We start from the raw sequence: 21,062 nt of genomic DNA, 5'->3' as shown, positions 1-21,062 counted from the left end.
CCCGCCGCGAGCCGGCCCCGCCCCCCGCCGCGAGCCGGGGGCGGGCCGGGCTCGTGGCGGGGGCGGGGCCGGGGCCGGCTCGCGGCGGGGGCGGGGCCGGGACTGTCCGTTCGCGCAGCCGGGGCGGCCACGGGGCCGTTTTTTCTCCCCCTGTAAGGTCGGTGGAAGTTTTCGATGTCAACGGTGATTTAACCCCAGAAAACCATCTGAGGTAAAACTAGAGCTTTCTTATGTCGCATAATTCATATTGCAAAATCAGTTGTAAGTTTCATATTAACAGATGAAAAGGAAATAATAATGTAAATTTTATATTAACAGTTGAAAATAATCCTTTACGGTAGCTGACAATGAAGAACAGCTTTATAGAATCATAGAATCAGTATATTCTGAGTTGGAAGGGACCCACGTTAATCATCAAGTCTAACTTTTAAGTGAATGGCCTGTACAGGGATCAAGCCCACCACCTTGGTGTTATTAGCACCATGCTCCAACCAGTTGAGGTAATCTCAGGTAATTTAGGCTTGGTTACTTTAATTACTTTGTCACGGTGTTGCTGCAAACTGAGGCAGGACAGCGTCAGATACTGGGTGTTCAGAACAAAACGGCAGTGTCACAGTAATGTGGAGAACCATCTCTTTGGGATTCCACAGCTTTCAAGGTGACTGAGCACGTTCTCAGAACCGTGACATTCATTGTTCTTAACGGCCATTCAGATATCTTAGCATTTCAGTTCATTCTGAATCAGTTAGTCATCCCTCTGGAATTTGCTAGTATTTCTAAAAGCCCTGGAATGTTACTGGGAACACAGATAATAACATTTTGTGGAAGATGACTAATATGCAGCCTGATCCATCCTCTGTGACTCACGCAAGCCAAAATAAACCTCTGTTCAAACTAGCTTTGAGTTCAGATGTACTGAAGTCGTTGGAAATTTCATCTGATGTCATTCTCTTTATCTCCTTCATCTCTTCTGTCTGGCTCTCAGTATCTTTTCTTCTAGGCAAGAATATAGTTGCCACAAAGATATAACATACTACCAAGAATATTTTATGACTGACATTTTAGATAGCTAGACATCTAACACACCTCTCATTTGCTTTCACAATCTTTCTGCATTTCTGTAATAAAACAGTCCAAAATTACTGCCCACAGCTCTGGGAACTATCTCAAATTAATGTACAGAGAACAGGGTTTTTTTTCCAGACAGATCTTGACAGGCAGTAGGTGAAATGAAGCCCCAATGGTCGTGTGTGCTGCGTCTCCTCTGGCCAGTGCTGCAGCCTGGGAGCAGGGCGGGTGTAGTTCCCACAGCAGCATTTGTTTACCTTCTGTGCTGGTCAAGCAACGTCCTGCAATATTTAGTCACACATTTAAATAGAAAATGTGCTGCAGCTGAGGAGATTGAGGCTGGATCCAGTGAAGGGGAACTGAAGATGTGGCACTTGGCCAGGGTTTGGATTTGAGAGCAGAATCAGTCAAGAGGTGTGTGAAGGAGAAAGGGGTTGTTTGAAGGGTACCTGTGCTGGAGGGTGGGCAAAGCTGTCTGTTCCTGAGGAGTAGCTGTGTGCCTTTGGGGTGAGGAGCAGTCCCAGGAACACTGGATGAGCATAGTGAAAGAATAGGAAAATTGATAATCAAACTGCTTTTCATAAATTCAGAGCATGGGTTTCACCCTACATTAAACAAGTGTTCCCAGTACGCTTGGTTCTTTGTTCTGCTTTAGCCCTTTCTGGGTTTTTCCATTTCCTCATTTGCCTGCTGAATTTCCTCCTTCAGGTTTTCAGGTCCTGTTCTTATTTCTCTCCCCCCTGCCCCTCCCAAATAATCATTAGAAAAAAATCACCTCGTCAGGCATTGGAACAAGCTGGCCCGGGAAGTGCTGGAATCACCATGCCTGGATGTGTTCAAAAGGCACATGGGTTTGGCTCTTGGGGATGTGGTTTAGTGGTGAACATGGTGGTGCTGGGTTAACAGATGGACTCCGTGATCTTAGAAGTCTTTTCCAACCCTAATGAGTCTATGATTACATTTCTTTTTACAGTCTAGATTTCATCCATCTCTCCACTATAATCTTGAAAGGTATTTACTTCTCCAACCTGTGGGAGACTATTTATCTTTCATATTTGTTCTTTTTTTTTCTATTTTCTGCGATTGCTTGTTTAGTAATTCCATCCTCTTTCACAGGTCTCCTTTCCCTTCTCATTCCTATTGCAGACAGTCCATCTTTTCCTTTTAGTTCCACTTCTTTCCTCCTAGTTTCCATTCACAAATTCTTCTGTTTCTTCATTCTCCCACTCCAAACTCTTTTGCCTACACATCAGTAAAGCCTTGGGGAGCCTTGAGCAAGAAATCTATTCTTTTCATATCTGTGTCATTTTGCAGATAAAAGGAGCAAGAATATTTCTCATCTCGATGGACCTGTCTTCTCTTCCTGCTTCTGCAGCCAAATATAACGCTATTGCTGTTTTCAGGTTCCACATTCCAAGAACTGACCTGCATAATATCCAGAAACTTTTGGAATAACAATGGCCAGACTGTTGCAAGATCCATCTAAATTCCATCCCTCAGAATGGGCTACTGCAAACATGATGCAGCGTGTCAGTACAGAGTCCCAGAAATCCAGGTCAGAGTGCATGATAGCTGAGAGTTGGCGGCTGGTGGATGAAATAGAAAAGACAACTCAGAAGACCCAAAGTGATGTCAACAAGAAAATAGGTAATCCCATGTGTTCTGCAAGGGTCAAGATGTGCTATTTGAGCTATACATTTAAGATGGACTTAGAAAATTAGCTGATAATGAGTAGGAATATATGTCAATGTCATGCTCCCTGATCTCATGGAAAAATTAAAAATATTTAAAAAATATATTTTGAGGTAGATTCTTTATAACAAAAGCCTCCTAATGCAGGGTTGCAAAACTGTTTCCACACGGCAGCCCACAGCACTATATGTACTCCACTGTGGAATAAGTCTATTTTTAGGCATATCTAAGATCTGAGCTACAGTCCTCTGGCATATAATACATGTTTGCAATTTTAATTCTGCAGAACAGAGACGGGAAGAAATAAAATTCTGGAAGCAAGAACTAGATAACAAGCTAGAACAAATTGTTCATGAGACAGAGTTACTGTTGACTTTCAAGAATAGGCTGGAGAGAGCTTTGGAGAGCTGCAAAGAGCCACTTGTCATTGCCCAAAAGTGTCTCCTGTACAGGTGAGATGATTAAGAAGAAAAGCATTCAAGGAGAGAAAAAAAATCTAGGTAATGAACCTTTAATAAAAAAGGATACAAATTAAGGGCCTGTCTCTCTTTGCAGTGAAGTCACAGCCTGATTTAGGTGTTAAAACACTGGGAATCAAAGCCATTAAGATACAGCATGTCTTCCCATGTGGCAAGGAAAAACTTTTGATTTGTAAAGCTGGGCTTCATCGTCTGTTAGCTGCAGGCATTTGAGCAATGTGGCTGATGGCTTTTACTCTTTTCATTTAGGCAGAGGCGAGTTGGAATTGACTTGGTGCATGATGAAGTGGAACAGGAACTGGTGAAGGAAGCTGAAGTCCTCCAGGGGATTATTGCTTTGCTGGGACATACATTGGAACAAACCAATGAGCAAATCAGGTGCAGAGGCAAAGAGCATAACAGAGCAAAGAGCATAACAGAACACTGATTAGCTGAGAAGTAAGACAGTCATAATCCTGTGAAGTTGTAGGGTCAGGCTGAGCACAAGTCCAAAGTTACCTTCAATGCTAAATAGTTGCAGGAGGTCAGTCCTAATTCATACCACTGAATCAGTAATGGTGAGAGGTTCTGTTTGTTAGAACTCAAAGTACTTGCACATGATCCTTGGTCTTCTCATGATCCAGTCCTGTGGCTTTCATTCCAATGAGAATTGTACCATCAGTTTATAGGGAGGCAGCTTCATACTGTAGCTTTTGGGACTCCACAACTAACAGTTCATTCATGAAGATTTCCATAAATGTATTTGAATTACCTCATACACGTATGGATGCATGTTAAGGACACCTGGAAGTACCCACACTTTGGCTCAGAGTCTGGTTGTTTTTCCTCCTAGACAAAACCGTTCAGCAAAATACAACCTAGAAATGGATCTGAAGGACAAGTTCACAGCTCTGACAATTGATGATTACTGTGCTCGCTTGACAAATGACACTCCTGATATGATGTATGCTGATAATGCAGTGAAAATAGAAGGAAAGTAAGTAGTTCTTTGGTTCAACCAACATATGATGATTATACAGATAATATGAGCTGTTGCAGTAATAGCAAGATTAATTTTGTGTAAAAAGACTTTATCTGTCCACCAGCTGTCTGTTATAATTAGTTTTTATACTTCTGTCCGTCGCTTTTGTATCTATGTAATATGTCTGTGAAATAAGCCACAGTAATTATACTCCCAGTGAACTGCAGTTTACTAAAAGTTTTTAAGGCTCACAATTACTTAAGGAAGAATTTCACATGTTGCTTAAACCCAGAAGAGACTTACTAAGCTAACTTCCTTTCCTCTCCCAGGGTGTCCTAGTGGGGAGAACACTGGACTGGGACACATGAGGTGTGGAGTCAGTTTCTGACTCAGTCATTAACCTGTCAAATGTGCCCCTTCTGCACGGGTTAGTTAGTGTGAATGGTTTAGATGGAGAAATAGCTGCCACAGAAAAATGGGTTGAAAAGAGGAACCATACTAAGAAAGCAGTATGTGTGAGACAGCTGTATAGCTCAGACCACACCAGTGAAATAAGGAACAAACCCTCTGAGGAACTTTCCGAAAACCTGCCTGCAAGCCACAGCTGCACCAGGATGACCCTTTAGTTCTGGGGATACAGTTGGGGCTGGCCTTCCCAACTATTGCTTCAGCCAGGTACCATGTCTTATAGGTACACTGTGTGAGAGAATAAGTGACTTTGTTGTGTGAATAACTACCTGCTCTTAACAGTAACAGCCATACTAATGAAAGGTGTTCTAAGAAATATTGGTTATTATCTGTGTTCCCCCCCTTAATAATCCTTCATCAGGGGAAAGGAAAGTTATAAAAAAGTTGCTTTATGACTTTAGCAAATTTGTTTTCATTCTACTCTCGTCTACTTAATTATGAAATGTTTGTGACAAGGAAGGTCTTTATTTTGTATCTGTAGAATTCCCAGCACAACTGGCACTCACTGGGACGTGCAGTTAATAGGACTACTTCGTTCTTGGTTTTGTGGCATAATTACAGATTTATGGAGTCACAGAGGCTGCCAGTGAGTGACCTTTTATTTTTAATCTCTTTCAGTTTTGTTAGCCCTAAAGACTGGGTAGATTTCTCAAACATAAATGTTGAAAAGGCTGACAAGCAGAGAAACAATTCTTTGGCACTGAGGGCACTTATTGATGGCATCCTGTCACAGACAGCAAATGACATGCGCAAGCACTGTGAGATGGTGAATGTCGCTTTCAGAAATAGGGTGAAGGAAGTCAAGGATGCCAAGCACAAGCTAGAGACACTTCTTGCAATGGTAAGTCATAGGGGACAGTCAGTAAAAAAGTGGAAACACTGGGCTTAGGTTATCTACCAGTTTTCTCAATCCAGCAGTTTGCACTGATTTGCCACATTTTATTTTTCTTTTCCTTCCCCCTCCTCCATAAAGTCATCTTAGATTCTATTTTCTTATCTCTGTGTGCACCACCACAGAGATGAATTTCTAGAATCACTCATTCAATCTAAGTGTTGCTATAAGTCAGGATTTCCCTTGTGATTTTTAGTTACCTGGGACTCCAATAAAACTTTCAAGACTGTGATATAACTGATAAAATCAAGGCCAATGTGCTCAAAATTGGACACATGAAAACTGAGTGTTAAAAATTAATTGCTGAGCATACATTTCTGGGTTCATGCAGAACAGTGTCATCTGCTTTCCAATGAAGGAATCATAATCCTGGCTAACTTTTGCAAAATATCCTTTGATAAAAGAAAAATGTAATAAGTGTTACTGTTCTTGGTATAAGTATTAAAAATGATGATTATTTCACCCATTGTAAGAGACAAGTGTGCAGCACTTCCTTCTGTTGGATTTTTTAAGGTGATGGATGAGACTGCCTCCCAGGAGAAGAACATTGCAGCCTTAAAGAAAGCAATAGCTGATAAAGAAGGACCTGCTAAAGTGGCTCAAAGCCGCTTGGAAGCGAGAAGCCATCGCCCCAATGTGGAACTGTGTTATGACAGAGTGCAATGCAGCCTGATGAGTGAAGTTCAAGAGATTACCAAAAATATTCAAAGGCAAGTGGAAATGATGAAAGAAGAAAATCTGTGGTTAATTTAATGCATCAGAGTAACAATGGGTTCCACCTATTCTCCCTGAAAGGCTGGGAATTGCTTTTCTCTTAATGGCAGGACACTTTAAAGGAAGCTGCATGGATATTGTCTCTGTGAATCCCTTTCCATCCTTCTTTTTCTCACTCAGAATTCTTAACCTACATGAGAAAAAAACCCTATCCATGTGTTTTCAACTAATGCCTGCCTGTATTTTCCCTATTAGATTAAAGGATGCACTGGCACAGGCTGAGACAGAGCTGAAAGGTCTGAGCCGCCGACAGCTTTCCTTGGAGGAAGAGATCAAGGTCAAGGAGAATACACTGTATATTGATGAAGTGCTGTGCATGCAAATGAGAGAGTCTGTTTACATAAACAACTTCTGAAGCCATCACACTGGGAAACCGTGCTCCAAAAAACCAACTCCTGCTGAAATTTCATTTACAAACTTCCAAATTTATTGTTTTGGCTCAATGCTGTCCTGGTTCTATTTGTGCAAGATAATTAAAACAGACCTAGTACTTACAGCTGTCTGTTTCACAGCTATCTGTGCTCTAAAATATCTGAGGAAATTTTCCACTTGGCAATAAAATTCCAGAATAATAAGAAATGCCCTTTCTTCCATGTTCTTTCTCTCATATGTAACCAATGGTATCTTTTGCCATTGAAGGGTGGCAAAAGGTGGCTCTGTGCAAGCTAGAGCAGGAGTCTCCTCAGAAGTCTTTTGTTGGGAAGCTGGGCAAGTGGGAGGAGTGAATCTCAGGACTAGCCATGGTACGTTTTATTCTTATCATCTGCTGCTAAGAACTAGGCAGTATGTCAAACTTAACAGGAGGTAGGCTGATTCAATAGATAATGCATCTGACTGCATCTGAATCAAGATCAAGTCAAGGCTGACTGCGTAAATCACTTCCTCACCTCGTGTCCCAGTTTCCCTGTTCATAGTCCCAGTTTCCCTATTCATAAAATGGAAACAACGAGATGCTTCAATGGTAAAGTGTTTGAAGCTCTACAATGAGAAGTGCTGAAAAAAGAGGAGGGCATTCTTTTTACCAGAGATGCCTTTGAAGATGGAAAAGGGCTCACTGCTTCCTTTGGTTCTTGCAAGGAAAAGCAAAAAAGGGCAAGAATAAATGATGCTGGAGACAAAGGAGGGCAGTTCCCAAGTCCAACATTTTAATGCATGGAGTGTAAAATTGTCCCTTGCCTCTCTCTCGCTGCAATGGTATCTCCCTTTCAGAAGCATTGCTGTGAAGATTCAAATCTCCTACTAAAACCTTCTGAAGGATCCGTTAATGCAAATGTCACTGGGTGTTCTTCTCTCGCTGTGGTTTACACCATTGGGTAGGTGATGACAAAATAATTAAGTTCTGAGTCAATCAGGTATTTGAACTTCCTGTAAATATCAGCCAGCAGCCGCTCCTCCTCAGTGCTGTCATCTTGGGCAGTGTAAATCCTGACCTGTATTCACAAACAACAGTCGTGATTCAGAGATACGTGGAGCTCAGCCCATTAAAGCTCACTACAAGAAGAAGCCTCTGTGACTAATCAGGAATGTAAAGAAGCCAAATTCCTTGGGTTTGAGTAGAATCTTGAGGGTTTACTCTCTTCTCACTCCAAACTAACTGAAAACATCATCTCCTGCCAAAGAATTTTTGGGAGGTGTTGGGAGGAATGGGTTTAAAAGTGGAAGACTGGTGAGGAGGATTGTAAAAGGCTCCCTGCAGCTGGAAATAGCCCTTGATAACCCAGTGTGAACAGCAGCCAGTGGCCTGTGGCAGGGACCGGGTTTAACCATGCCTGTGTCTCCACTTGTGTGCCTCAGCCCAGGGGTTGCTTCAGGAATTCCTCGGTTAGCAAGGGAAGGAAAATAAATTTACTCTTTGTGTTTTAGCTGTGGGTTTTTGGTTGTCCTGGCCTATGTTGATTCACACTGGAAAAGCAAGGTTCCTTTTACCCCCAGAACTGATGCATTCCTGGGATCTGCACCGATCTATGAGGATCAACTGAATCCAGAATACAGCACACAAAGTAGCAGGTCAGCATGGTTTACACCAGCTATAGTTGTGGCCTGGCCCCAGTTCAACACACAATTCCTGTGTTTATACTTTCTTGCAGTTTAGTGGCATTCAACCCACCTGCCTCAGTTTAAGCATAGACATAAGCACTGAGCCTGAGAGGTGACTGAGAATCCCTAGAAGTGGGAGTGGGCTTGAACTATAGGTGACAGAGGGAATGCCAGTCCAAGAAGGACTTGTGGAATCATTGGAACTTCATATTAAACTTCTATACTATCTGTACATGGCTAAGTAGGTTGGAAAGCCCCATTTCTGTGAGTGCTTCCCAGGCTCATTATAATGTATAGGGAAGGTAGTTATGTTAACATTTCTGTAAGTGACCTTTCTATGGGCACGGGGACTTAACCTTTCTCTGGGTATTGGAGAGAGGAAGGGAAGGGGACTTTTAAAGCACAAAGTCTTACCTTTATGGTAGTCAGAATGCACTTCCTTTCTGCACGGTTTTGTAGCAGCCTCTCCATAAAGGTGACACTTAGAAATGCCCAGACTTTGAGAAATAACAACCTCTTGCATGATAAGATAAGCTGTAGCAGCTCATTGTCCAGCAACTCATGGTCATTGTTTAATTCAAGTGTTAATTTCTCGAAAAAGAATGAACACTGTTAGTACTACTGAACGGAGCTTGTGAGTGCAGTAACTAGAATTCAACAAATAGTTTTCCAATGTAACCAACAAAAGTGAGTGTTAGCAGATCAATTTTGTACCCTGACATTAGCAGAGAATCTGTTTTGCATTATGACAACAGTATACGTGCTACAGTAATCTTCACTCTCCCATTAAGATGGGGTGATCCCTTGTGCATTCATTAGAAGATGCTATACTCACAGTCATGTCATGATATTGACATATTGGAAATTATCCTAGATATGTGAGTAGAGCCAAAGACAGTTTCTAGAGAGCTTTGCAGATCTCTGGTGTTCACCAGAAACTCTGCAGTGAAACAGGGCTTAAAGAAAGCTGTCAGCAACCACTAGGTGTAAGGCCACATGCTTCCCTCAGGCATGCAAAGACCTGATGCTCATTTACATGGGTCAGCTGTTGCACACCTTCGGTGATACGTCCCCAGTGACACCAAAGTGCTTTGATATGGCCGCTAGTTAATTTATATGTGCTGTAGGACATTTGTGCATTGCCAAAATGGAGCAGCCTGATAGCAGAATGGGGATTGTAACTGGACAAGGATAATTTCATGAACTACACTACAGCTGAACACTGGAATGCCTTATGGAAAACCACCCTCTGAACATGAAAGTTCAGGAAGTTCTATTGCTGACTGCTGTTATGCAGGCCTAAATGATTACTTTGCTTAGCTTTGTGATACTGCAGCAAGATGTTACTACTATTTCCCTTACCTGCAGACCATGCCAGTAGGCTGGGAGAAGGTTAGTGAGGGTAGGTCTCATTGTCCAGTCTGGGTCACTGAAATAGCAGCTCCGTAGGCTGATGCTCCTAACTGGGATCTCCACTAGCAGGATCCTGGCTAGGTGATCATGCTTCATGACTCTTTCAAAGAAGAAGTTCACATTCAGTTTTGGGGCTCTCTTGGCCAAATTCGCCCATGACATTCCCGAGACCACTTGCCCATGAGGGTCATGGATATGACACTTGATATTCAAGGTGCACAGAGAATGAGAGCTGTGCTCCCGCAGGATGTCCAGCAGTTCATCAGAGATGCAGTTATAGTTGAAAGTCAGGATGGTCAGGCTGTGGAACTTAGACATAGTTTGGTGGAACAAGGCACTGCTGTAGACAGAAAGGTGGAGACTGAAGAAATCCTCAATATTGATTTCAGATATAAAGCTTCTATTTGTCAAGCTGCTCAGAGAATTCAGAAGTTCACAGCCTTCTTCCAAAGTTATTCTTGCTCCTTTTAAGTTGAGATAATCAAGCTGTTTGCTCATTCTTTTCAGGAAGGTAGCTAAGTTCTTGATAAACTGAGCCCTGACCACATTTTTCCAGATCAAGCAGTCTAATTCTAGGTACTTGATGCTCAGGGATACTAGGTGACTATTACACTTACCCAGGTGAGAAAGAAGACCTTTCATAGTCACTTGAAATTTTTTGATAAAGGGAGTATTGTAAGGATTCGATAACTTGACCTCAAGGTGCTTCAAATACTTGCCAAATTTCTTGGTGTACCACAATGCACTTTGAAACTCCAATGTGCGTGCCCTTGATGGTTGGCCATAGAATGTGATGGTTCTGCATCTCCAGAGAGATCCAGAGTACATAGCACAACTCCATTTTTTACAGACCAAGGCAGCCCGAGACCTGTCCCTGTCATCTAACCAATGGAAGACATGCCTCAGACAGACATCAGGTAGATGGGCCCAGGAGCTTTGCTCAGGTTCATTGACATCTTCCATTGAGAGGACCGTTTCTTACTTCTCTTCTGAGTGTTGAGTCAAACCTAGATGCAGAAAGCTGTGGGTAGATTTCTTGCCAATCCCAACATAATAGGCTTCTAAGCAAATGGATGAAAGCTTGCTTCTTCACAATCAAAACCAACAACCTTTCCCTTGCCTCTGTACTTTAGCTGTCAGGGTCAAACAAGCTCTTGGGTCTAAACTGTAGTCTAACCTAAATCAAAAGAAAAAAAAATAATGAAGAACAATCACAGTACAAGCACAGGACACATCTTTTAACTTTTTTGCCTTCAGTCTAGTTAAAGAGTGAAATGGTATCAACCGCTGGTAGAGCAGCCACAGCCTCTAAGAAACCTTTGGTTAGCATCAGCTGTAATTAATTGATCATGGTTTGTGGACTGTGCCTAATGTCTAAAAGTACCCAGTTCTTTGGGCTGTATACATTTGAACAGGACTGTCAGTGCAAAACTAGCACAAATGACTTTTCATAGCCTTCTGGGGTACAATTAGTACCCTGCCTTAGATTAAGGTACAATTCCTGTTGAGTGTAATAAGCGATATTAAGCTGTTCCATCACTTAGTTCAAGCAGGATGTTCAATGCTCATGGTCTAGTGGACAGGGAGTAGGCTGGCAAGTCAGAAGACCAACTAAGTCTTTGTAAGTCCACCTAAGGAAACAACTATGATGCAAGAAGTTACCAGTTCCACTCTCAAAGCTGGACTGTGCAAGTGTTCATCTTCATGCACACTTTTCCAGCTCACACAGTCTCCCTCTAAAGATTTGTTTTCTCGGCCTCTGAGCCCTCCCTATGTGAAGCTCAGCCATTGCCATGGAAAAAAGAGATGACATTCATGATGTCATGACAACTGACTATATGTAAAGGCAAACAGAGAAATACAGGCCACGATTTGCCAGTCAGGTGCAGGCTGTATGTCTTGTCATGTCACTTTTCACCAACCAGATGAGTGGATTGAGGGTCTGAGCAATAAACTTCTAAGAAGGGAAGTGATGCATTCTCTATGCTTTCAGCTATGAAACACAAACAGCATTCCACTGGCCTGTTAGGTGCTTGTTTTCGTGAGGCCTTTTACATATCAGGGTATTAATTGACTGCAAACAGACAGAGCACACAAAGCTAGTGTTCTGCTAGTACCTTTGCAGAGACGCTAAAATTCAGGATGTATTTACTTCCCATCTCTATAATGCACGTGTCTTAAATCTGTCCACTTGGTAAATCTTTCCTTAGCTTTTGGGGATGAAACTGGAAAAACATCTAGTGACACTTTCTTATGATCTACCCCAAAAATCAAGGCTTATTGGCTGACAAGACTACAAGAAGATGCAACTCAAAAGTATGTGATGCCAATCTCCAAACAATCTACCTTTCCTCCTTTGCACATCCTGTCCTGCTGGGTAACAAAGTTGAAATGGATGGAAACAACGAAGGCACTACAAGCAGACGAAGAAAATACGCAGATCCCTGAGGTTCAGATCTTTCTATTTTAATTTTTTAAATAGGCATGAAAGCACGGGTTGACTGCCCAGTTCAGCTTCAGCCCTTTTCCTTCCCTTTCAGCCTACAGTTATGTCACACAGTATCCCTCTGCCTGTACACATGCTCTATCCAATTAGCAAAATTCTTAGGGATTCCTCTGCCCACCCTTGGCATCCAAAGTGCCAATTCAAACCCTCAGTAATCAAGATAGCCTTTAGAAACTGAGCACAAGGGTCCAATTACCACCTGACTCTATCTCTTGTATTAAGTACCAACTCCCCACTAAGAGTTCTTTGTTTTGCAAGTCTTTAGATGAATGTCCAAAGATCCAAGCCAAGTCTTGAAATGTCATAGCTCAAGCTGAGGTTTGCAATTGAGAAGAATCTGAAGCTTCCACTATGGAGATTGGGGTGGGGAGAACACAGCAGGCAAGGTCTAACGCATCTTCAGGTACCTGGAAGCCCTAAAGCCAATGGACAAAGGAAAGCAGAACAGCATATAGGGCTGCAATACATAGAAACATGTCTATTAATGAGGGATATTTATTACACTAGTCACCCATATTATAGTGTGTGAATAGAAAGGGGTATGAACACCATCACACGGAACTTTTTCTAAACCAGAGCTCTTAGGAATTAGTGAAAAGTATGTTTATAAGCCAGTGGTGGGATTCGAGAGGTATCCTGCAGTGTTACTGTGTTGGCTTCCCCATGGCTCTAAGCCAAGTCTTAGCTATGGAGGTGTCTTCACCTGTCAGCTCCGAGTTTAATTTGATGGGGGAAAACCAATCATTTGGAAAAAAAGAGAAGCTGATACAGCTTTTTGGGGGCAATTTTTTCAGGCAGAAGTGATCTAAAGATAAATAAATGCTTTGCACGTTTTGCTTTTCTCTAGGGTAAGAAAAAAACCAAACCAAACCAAACCAAAAACCCCACCGCTGAGCAACCACATTCTCTGTACTTGGCCCTCTTTACTGCCTGATTTGCTTCAGATGGTTTCCAGTCCGACATGGACAGTTAGACGAGCGTCTCCTCCAACAAGAGTTGTAGAAGCCCGCGGAGAAAAAGCACACAAACAGAAACCTTCTAAGACTCTGACTGCCAATGAATTACCAGAAGTACCAGGAGCTGTCTCTCGAACACCCACCCGGCAGCCCAGCCCAGCCCAGCCCGCCTCCTGGTCCCGCTCCTGCTGAGGGCAGCTCGGGGGCGGGGTGGCGGCGCAGCCCCTGCGGTTGTGCCGGGGGAGACCCCGGGACGCGAGCCCCCCGGGGGCGCCCCCCCGGCCCCCAGCCGCGGCTGGTGCGCGCGCCTCGAGACGGGTAACGGCCAATGGAGGCGGGCGGCGGCGGCGCCAATCGGAAGGGCCGGAGGGGCGGGGCGCCGTTCAAACGTGGCGGCGGCGCGCGAAGCGGGTCCTGAGGGGAGGTGGTGTGTCGGTCCCGATCCCGGTCTCCGTCCCCCCCACGCACTGAGTGAGTACAGGGCTGAGTGGCTGCAGGAGCGGCCCACTCGCGGCCCACCAGCCGGTCTTCTCGGGCTTCGGCGGCGCCTTTCGCGCTTGCTACGAGCGTCTCCGGCGCGCACAATAACGGCGCCGGCCGGGCCCGCCGCGTGTCGCCGTGCCCCGTTATCCCGGGGCGGCTGCTGTGCCGCGGCTGTCGGCGGGGAGCACGGGTAATGCCAGTAGAGCGGGGTTCCTGCGGCCCTGGCGGCGAGAGCGGCTCGGCCGGGCCCCCGTGCGCCGGCCGTGCCCGGGGGCCCAGCCGGCGGCTGTCCCAGTCCGCCGTGGGCTCCGGACCAACCGAAGCACTGCGCTGTCCTGTGCAGTGACTGTCTCATAACAGATCAGTGTACCCTGGGACGGCAGCTGCTCCCTCCGGGGCGTTTCACCTCGGTTGAATCTGCCGGCATAAATTAATCAGCAGCAGCTGGCAGGCGGTCCAAAGGAGCCTGATCAGCTGCGAGCTAGTCAGAATTGAGCGGTTGGCCGATTAGTAGCTTTTCCTGGTGCCACATGCAGGAATGAAATAAAGGTGTTAATATCCCAAACACCTTCAGGATTACAACGTTTCAATAAGCCTTATTGCTTTTTGACACGAACAAGGACGCTTGTGAGAGATGGAGATAACTCAGCAGACATAGTATAGGTATAACGATGGTAGAGACCTCCCAGCTTTTTTAACATGATCTGCAATGAAGTATTGATAAAATTAATTCACTCTCAATTCAGATTGCTAAAATACATCTGCATTTCACTTGCTTTTTAGAAGTAAATCATTAGTGGTGTCCTACCTCAATAGTAAGTGAAAATGAAGAAGTTAAAATATGTATATATGTTTCAATTGTTATATGTCATATAGATAGCTAGCATTTTAGCCCTTCCCACTGAAGTCTTCTGCCAGTAAAAATCCTGTTTATTTCAGGACTTATGTATCCACAGTCATAACTGTGAATAAAGCGTGAACCTTCAGCCAGCAAGTCAGGCAGAAGACAAGAGCAGCTGTGTAAACTTGTCTGGCGGTGGAAGGTTGTTTTGATTAAAGAAAGCAAAAATTTGGGATACCAGATCTTAGTCTGAAACACAGACAAAAAAGTTGCACTTATAGAGCATTCTACCTCACAAGCTTGAGTCTTGCACTGGAAATGCAGTATAAGGCTTCTTCATGGACTTGTACAAATTTAAATACCTGTAGAAATCAATGATACAGAATCGATAGTAAAAGCCCAAGTAAAAGTCTGCCCAGCTCTGGTTTTCTTGTTTCAGGCAAGTGTAATCAAGTATATTGTAAGTAACAGTTTCCATTTCTGTTTTTACACTGCTTTGTACCTTGCTCTGTCTAAGCCTTGCTTTCATTTCAATTCTTTTGGAAATAAGGTTGACCAGGAACTGGAACAAGATGGCATCTGTGCTCCAGAATGTCAAAGCAACAATGGCCTGGCAGAAACACCAGCTTCTAGCTGACTTTGATGAAAATGAGAGCCCTGTGCCTGACAAATTCAAGAGAAAGGCTGCTCTGAGTTCTCTCAATACCATCTGCATGTCTCTAAGGAAACGAGCACCATTAAAGCGAGTAGAGCTGAATTTTCATAACACTCCAACTAGGGAAAGTCTGGAAGCAGGACAGAGGTGCCAAACTCTTCAGATTATTAAAAGAACAGCAAAAAATGCTTTTGGAACAGTGTCCCAGGTACTTTCTCCTTGCAGTGGAACGTGGATAGAGTTTAGTTTTTGCTCCAACTTCAGTACTAAGATTTCTGAACTCTGTACATGTATTCCAGAGAGTCCATTCTCACACACTTGCACACCTTAATGGTTATCTCATAGCTATTAACTTGTAAAATCTTTAATATCTTTTCCTAAAGTATAGACATTCAAATTATGGATCTGGCAGAATATGGAGGAGGGTGAAAACATTATTTTAGCATGAAATAAATGCTTTTCCTGTATTTCATCATGTATAGCAGAGCAGCCTTCACAAGGAGGAAATTGGCTAGAGGTTGCCATTGCTTGCAAAGAATTGTTTCTGAGAAATGTGTAGCACTTTGGATTTTTTTTTCTTATTTATTCTCCCATACCCATACTAATTATTATAGTTCTTCATTATAGTCAGTATAAATTCAGATTGACAAAACCTGTTGGAGACCTGAGATTTTTAAATGCATGAGTTATATGTTAGGGATCCTGGCTTGTTCCAGCATAAGAGCAGCAGGAGTTCTGTTCCGATGCCTGCTCTGAAGTCCTTGACAAGTGATAAGGATTAGGGAAGCAAATGACTCCTCCAATGCAGTGGGTACAGAGGGTTGAGAAAACCCGATATGGGAATGGAAGTTGGGAATTCAGCTTAAATGTTCCTTGTCTTTCTGGTTCTAAACTCTAGGCTAATTGAGTTCTTTTAGCCTAATGTATCTAATGCTTCTTTCAGAAAATACAGAAGTCTTGCCAAAGCCCAGTACGCTCAATGGTGACCTTTCCAGCTGAATCCATCAGCAGAAGCTGTGCGACAAGTTCTACCAAGAAAAAAAGTACTACACCTCAAACCCCTTCCTATAAGACTGTTACTCCAGCAGCCAGTTCCAGAGGCATCCCAAGGTCCAGCAAAAGGGCCTTGCTTGGGCCAACAAGGGTGTCAGAACACGGAGAACGGAGGGATTTCTCATCCTGGCTTGGTAAAAATGCTGTCTCTCTCCGGAGATCAAGAAGAGCAGCAGCACTGAAGAGCCCTTATTCATCACCTGCTCCTGCCAGAAAGATGTAAGTCATATTCTTTTGTAAACCTTGTTCCTTTTTTTTTTTCTTTTTTTTTAAATTACTGTGATTAGGGTATGTGGTAGGGTAAAAGGCAAGGTATGAAGTTTGCTATCCTATTCCCCTGAAAGGGTGGGCTGTTTGAATAGTTACAAGGTAGTTCTAAGTCCCTGTATAGACAGAGACTGAGAACTGCAGAAAGCTGAAATGTAAAAAGTAATTTTGTCCTGTGACAGGAACTTTTTAAAAATCCCTCTCCCACTGGGTAAGTTTGCACCATGTTTCTCAGCACAAGTGCCCCTAAGATGCTACAGACATACCTGAATTCTTTGCTGATTCTTTACCCAAGTAAAGAAAAATGCTCTCTATGCATCTTACTCCTGCTTAGTTCTAACTTTCCCAAAGTTGCTATTTGTATTGCAAAGATACCAGGAATAGCTCTGCTTATACTGAATTCTTTATAGAGAGATTCCCGCCTCAAAGATTTAACACAAATTAGATCAAGGGTTGTGAGCTCGGGAAATACTTCATAATGCACGCATAGGTTTTTCTTTTGGTCAGTCACAAGAAAGGTCAAAGCTAGAAGCTGAATTTGAATCCTGTGTCTGAACTGGAAGATAGCTGTCTGGGGAACGAATAGAGATGTGAAGCAGTTGGCCAGTGAAAGTACGAGCATGACTGCCACAGCTCTAAACTTCTCTAGGTAAAGTCTGGAGGTAACAAGAGTGGTACTGCAGGGATAGAGGCTTGAGTAGTGTCACCTAGTCAGTCTGTCCTGTCTGATCTTTAGTAATTATGATTCTGTTTGCAGGGAATGTGACTCCGAGTTGGAACTGGTCTCCTCAGGGATTTGCCAACTGAAGCGTATCTCCCAGGCATTTGATGATGCTATTGTGAAAGAGGAGAGGTAAATACTGTTAACTGTCCCTCAACTTTTGGCACAGGTTACCTCCTACTTGGACATTGGCAATTGCAGGTTAGGTCGTCCCTGTAACTCAGGATAAGGAATAGTTGCAGAACTTTCTCAGGTGTAATGTAGTAGATAATTTCTTTCTTCAAGATACCTGAGCAGATTAAATCTGCAGTTGGATTTGCAGCTTCAAAAACCTGTCAAATGCTCTCCTTGTCTTCAGGTATCTTGCTGTGGAAATCAGATTTTTCGCAGCAAGAGTCTACCTTTGACCTTGTGTGAGAGCAGTACCTCCCTGCCTCTGTCTAAAAGAGTGCCAATGCAAGCTGGGGGGAGAGGTGGGGAAAGTCCAGTGCACGGACATAATTATTGATGTCTGCACATTTATAACAAAAAATCCTTTTATTAGGTAGAATTATGTAACAAACAATCCATAGTACCCAGATGCAGAAACCTGTTATAAAACATCTTGGTTAATCCATGAGGTGGTAAGCTGCTGTATTTGTGAAAGTTACATCATTCTGAATTAGACATTAAGAGAGTAAAAACTAAAGGTCAGAAGTCTTGTCATGGGGCGATTCCCTAAACCTCTTTTTCTTTTAGAACACTTGATGTCAAGCACCTCAAAGTCTCTAGAGAGGGCTTAGCATCAAGTACATTTATCAACAAAAAGGTTAGAACTTAAAATCCTACGTAATTTCAAAAATTCAATTTTTCCCAATGGGACCATGTCTAGATAACTATAGGTTAAATCTTGTATTGAGTTAATTTTATCATATCCGTTGAAAGTTCACTAAATCTCATTCCTAATATTCTTCCATCTGTTAGCGATATGACAGTTTCTCTCATTCGTAACTGAAGATAGTAGCAACCAGGTAAAGTAGTTGTTCACTTACCCTGTCTATACCTGCATGCATCTGTGGGGAGAAAATCTGCTGTTTAGAGAGAAAAAGGCTTATAGACTCATGCTGCTTTAAAGCAGTGTTCTGTGGAACCACAGGGTTCTTCCCTGGTATTCACTGTGGCTGTCTCTGCTACAGCTGATCATTGTGCAGTTGCAAAATTTCACCTCTAAATTGTGGATTCATGAATCCTTGGGGGTTTCCAATGAACCATAAGCTGGGCTTTTATGCAAACAACAGCTTTTCTCATCCCAGACCAGAAAGCTACTGGTACTAATGTTTTTGTCACTCCAGCTCAGTTCTCAGGGATTACTAATGAAGGTCAGGAAGCATGACAGAACAAACTATTATCCTGAGCTGTCTGAATTTACAGCCTTTCTTTTCCATCCCTCCAATCAGTAGCAGTTAAGACCGTGCTATCACAATAACAGCAGTTGCTAATTATCGGTGGCACTTTTAAACACAGCAATCCTACCCAAATGGATGGGAACAGGAGGTATTTGTTGTCAGTTTTTAAACATCACTTCTAGTGTCAATTCATTGGACCATTACCAGGTAAATGCCTCTATTAACTTCACTGAGATCTGTATTGTGACATTAGTTTCTTCATCCATTATGTTGGAAGTCTTCCTTTTGTTAAAGTTACATCCTTAAATAGGATGTCCTACTTTAGCAACAAAGATAGGTGTAAGACACTGTTTGTTGTAACTTTTCAAGAAAATATGAAAGCAGTTTCAAATGCTTGACTTTGAACAGGGCTGTGTTCTGCTGCCAGTAAGTAATTTGGTCCAGTTCTCTTGCATGGGTAGATGCATCCAATGTGCTCTCTCACTGACTGGTTTGTAGGCTGCCTACTTTATCAACTGTGAAATGAACTCTTTTGGAGGTGCCCTTAGTCTTGCATGAGATTTTCTGTTCTAGTATCCAATTGCCTTTAGTTTGTGCTAGAGCTCCCTTTTCAGCTTTTCCAGGAGGAAACAAACTTTGATCTCAAATGATAGTTGCCAGTTCCATGTATTTTTCTAATGTTTTTCATTTTAATGAATTAGGTTATATCACAAGAAATGTTCCTGTTGCTAGTTAAAGTATTGCAGTACTTAATTTGTGTATTGCCATTTACACTCACTGAAGGGAACAAAATATTTTCTTGCTGCTGTTTAGAGCTGTTACACAGTGGCAAGCGTACAGACACCAGACCTCTTCCTTAGTCCCATCTGCTTTCCAGCAATTTGGGTGACCACCAGTTGATTAACCCTACTGACTTGATGCTGCTAATGGCAGTCTTGTTGTTGTTCTTCTGCAGGCAACAAGCAACATCAAACTATTACTGTCTAATGGCAGAAAACTTACATTCTGCGTGTCGATCCCTGAAACCTTCTCAAGCTATCAGAAGGCAAGCAAAGAAACTCCATCAAGCACTTGGTACCTAGACAGAGACTGTAACTATTATTAGTTTATAAGCATATATAAATGAGAGGTCTGTGTAGCACCAAAAGGGTGCACTCTATACACTAAAAAAACCACTACATTTTATAATCTTTCTTGACAAAGCAGCTCAGGACTTCCCTTGCTTTCTCTTTTCAACTGTAGTTGGTACCTGTGGTACCAACCACAGGGTATTATCTCCTGCTGAGATGAGGAAACCATCTTGAATGTGACTTTCATGAGGCAGTAGGTACTTTGATGTTGAACTGACCGGTAGGAATGGCCAAAGCAAGGGCCACAGACTTATGAAGGGTAATCCTAGGTAAGAGGAGTGTTTAGACTGGTATCCAATTGCCATAAGTTTTAGCACAAGTATTTTACACACAAAAGAGTTTGGTCTATTATTTCAAAAGCCTAACATTTTTTTTATATATTAACAAACTAAGTGTTAAGCATCATGTTTAGCTGGAAGTTAATAAAACAGTAGTGGCTTCTTTAAGTTTTGACCACAACTGCCATTCCAAGGCAATAGGTTTCTGTGGAGTCAACTCACACCACAAGAGAAAAGCCACATTAGGACTCTTAATTCATGGCCTTAAGGATTGCTATTAGATTAGTCTAACTAATCCTATTTTAGGTAGTTTGGTCCCAGACAAATCAGAGCAACTTTGTAATTTCCTACTGCCGCTTTAAACAGCATCTTGGCGGTTGAGTTAAACATTGCTTCTGTACTACAATATCTGTCTTTTAGTTATATGCAGAAATTGTTGCTACAATTAATGTAACCTCTTACAGCTACTGTTATTAGCCAGTATCTCGGTGCAGGTATTTTATTTGATGATGCATACTTAGCATTTGATATATTTTTTTTGCTTCTAGTTACTTAAAAAAAAAAAAGTAACATTCCTTTGAAAAGCCTTTCTTGGTTGGTCATTCAGTGTAACAAAGTTTAGTCTTTCAAACCAAAGCAAAGATTTCTCAAGCTTCTGGAATTCAACAGCAGGGCTGTTTTAGGTGGTAGCAGCTTTGTGCAGGCTTCTCCAGTTACATTCACTCTAAGATGAACCTTCAAACAAAAGACTGATTTAGAAAATTTTGCTCTACTTGATAATGTTTAAGATGTGCATGTAATTCAGTTCCAGTTTCACTAAAATTTTAATGGTATTTTAATCAAATATAAATATGGCAAGTATTCAATCCTGATTTCCTGATGTAGTATTTGTGTATATTTTGTGTCCTGGTTTTAGGTTTTTTTAACCACCTTTCTATAAGGAACATATATTCTTTGGATGTTCTGAAACTACTTCTTCTATAAAGCATTCACAAAGATGGTG

The 21,062-nt window shown here is 42.4% G+C and overlaps 3 protein-coding genes across 9 annotated transcripts; 2 read left to right on the top strand and 1 right to left on the bottom strand.

Moving 5' to 3' along the window:
• Positions 1–65: 65 nt before the first annotated feature.
• Positions 66–6,830, top strand: TEKT1 (tektin 1). Of its 3 annotated transcripts, XM_027668835.1 has the most exons (9): positions 85–211; positions 319–510; positions 2,472–2,715; positions 3,047–3,212; positions 3,489–3,617; positions 4,072–4,215; positions 5,287–5,509; positions 6,074–6,270; positions 6,530–6,830. In XM_027668835.1, the coding sequence occupies exons 3-9, from the start codon at positions 2,526–2,528 to the stop codon at positions 6,687–6,689; spliced, it is 1,209 nt and encodes a 402-aa protein (XP_027524636.1). In that variant the 5' UTR covers positions 85–211; positions 319–510; positions 2,472–2,525; the 3' UTR covers positions 6,690–6,830. The 3 variants fall into 3 exon arrangements, with proteins under 3 accessions (XP_027524637.1, XP_027524635.1, XP_027524636.1); XM_027668836.1 differs by lacking the exon at positions 319–510 and having other exon boundaries at positions 66–157; XM_027668834.1 differs by lacking the exon at positions 319–510 and having other exon boundaries at positions 81–211.
• Positions 6,831–7,459: 629 nt separating this feature from the next.
• Positions 7,460–13,507, bottom strand: FBXO39 (F-box protein 39). 4 transcript variants are annotated; one of them, XM_027668832.1, is made up of 4 exons: positions 13,365–13,507; positions 9,734–10,961; positions 8,786–8,962; positions 7,460–7,764 (listed from the first exon to the last, which is right to left on the bottom strand). In XM_027668832.1, the coding sequence occupies exons 2-4, from the start codon at positions 10,745–10,747 to the stop codon at positions 7,636–7,638; spliced, it is 1,320 nt and encodes a 439-aa protein (XP_027524633.1). In that variant the 5' UTR covers positions 10,748–10,961; positions 13,365–13,507; the 3' UTR covers positions 7,460–7,635. The 4 variants fall into 4 exon arrangements, with proteins under 4 accessions (XP_027524633.1, XP_027524632.1, XP_027524634.1 ...); XM_027668831.1 differs by having other exon boundaries at positions 13,390–13,500; XM_027668833.1 differs by having other exon boundaries at positions 9,734–10,791; positions 13,356–13,484.
• Positions 13,508–13,591: 84 nt separating this feature from the next.
• Positions 13,592–20,931, top strand: PIMREG (PICALM interacting mitotic regulator). 2 transcript variants are annotated; one of them, XM_027668838.1, is made up of 6 exons: positions 13,592–13,717; positions 15,114–15,433; positions 16,169–16,497; positions 17,303–17,398; positions 18,230–18,276; positions 19,607–19,643. In XM_027668838.1, exons 2-5 carry the CDS (start codon positions 15,143–15,145, stop codon positions 18,258–18,260), a joined length of 747 nt encoding a protein of 248 aa, XP_027524639.1. In that variant the 5' UTR covers positions 13,592–13,717; positions 15,114–15,142; the 3' UTR covers positions 18,261–18,276; positions 19,607–19,643. The 2 variants fall into 2 exon arrangements, with proteins under 2 accessions (XP_027524639.1, XP_027524638.1); XM_027668837.1 differs by lacking the exon at positions 18,230–18,276 and having other exon boundaries at positions 13,593–13,717; positions 19,607–20,931.
• The last annotated feature ends 131 nt before the right edge of the window (positions 20,932–21,062 follow it).

The sequence above is a fragment of the Corapipo altera genome, unplaced genomic scaffold (assembly GCF_003945725.1).
Source record: "Corapipo altera isolate COAL_440 unplaced genomic scaffold, ASM394572v1 302, whole genome shotgun sequence".
NCBI lineage: Eukaryota > Metazoa > Chordata > Aves > Passeriformes > Pipridae > Corapipo > Corapipo altera.
Note: the sequence above shows the minus strand (reverse complement) of the source record. Positions and strands in the feature narration are given on the sequence as shown.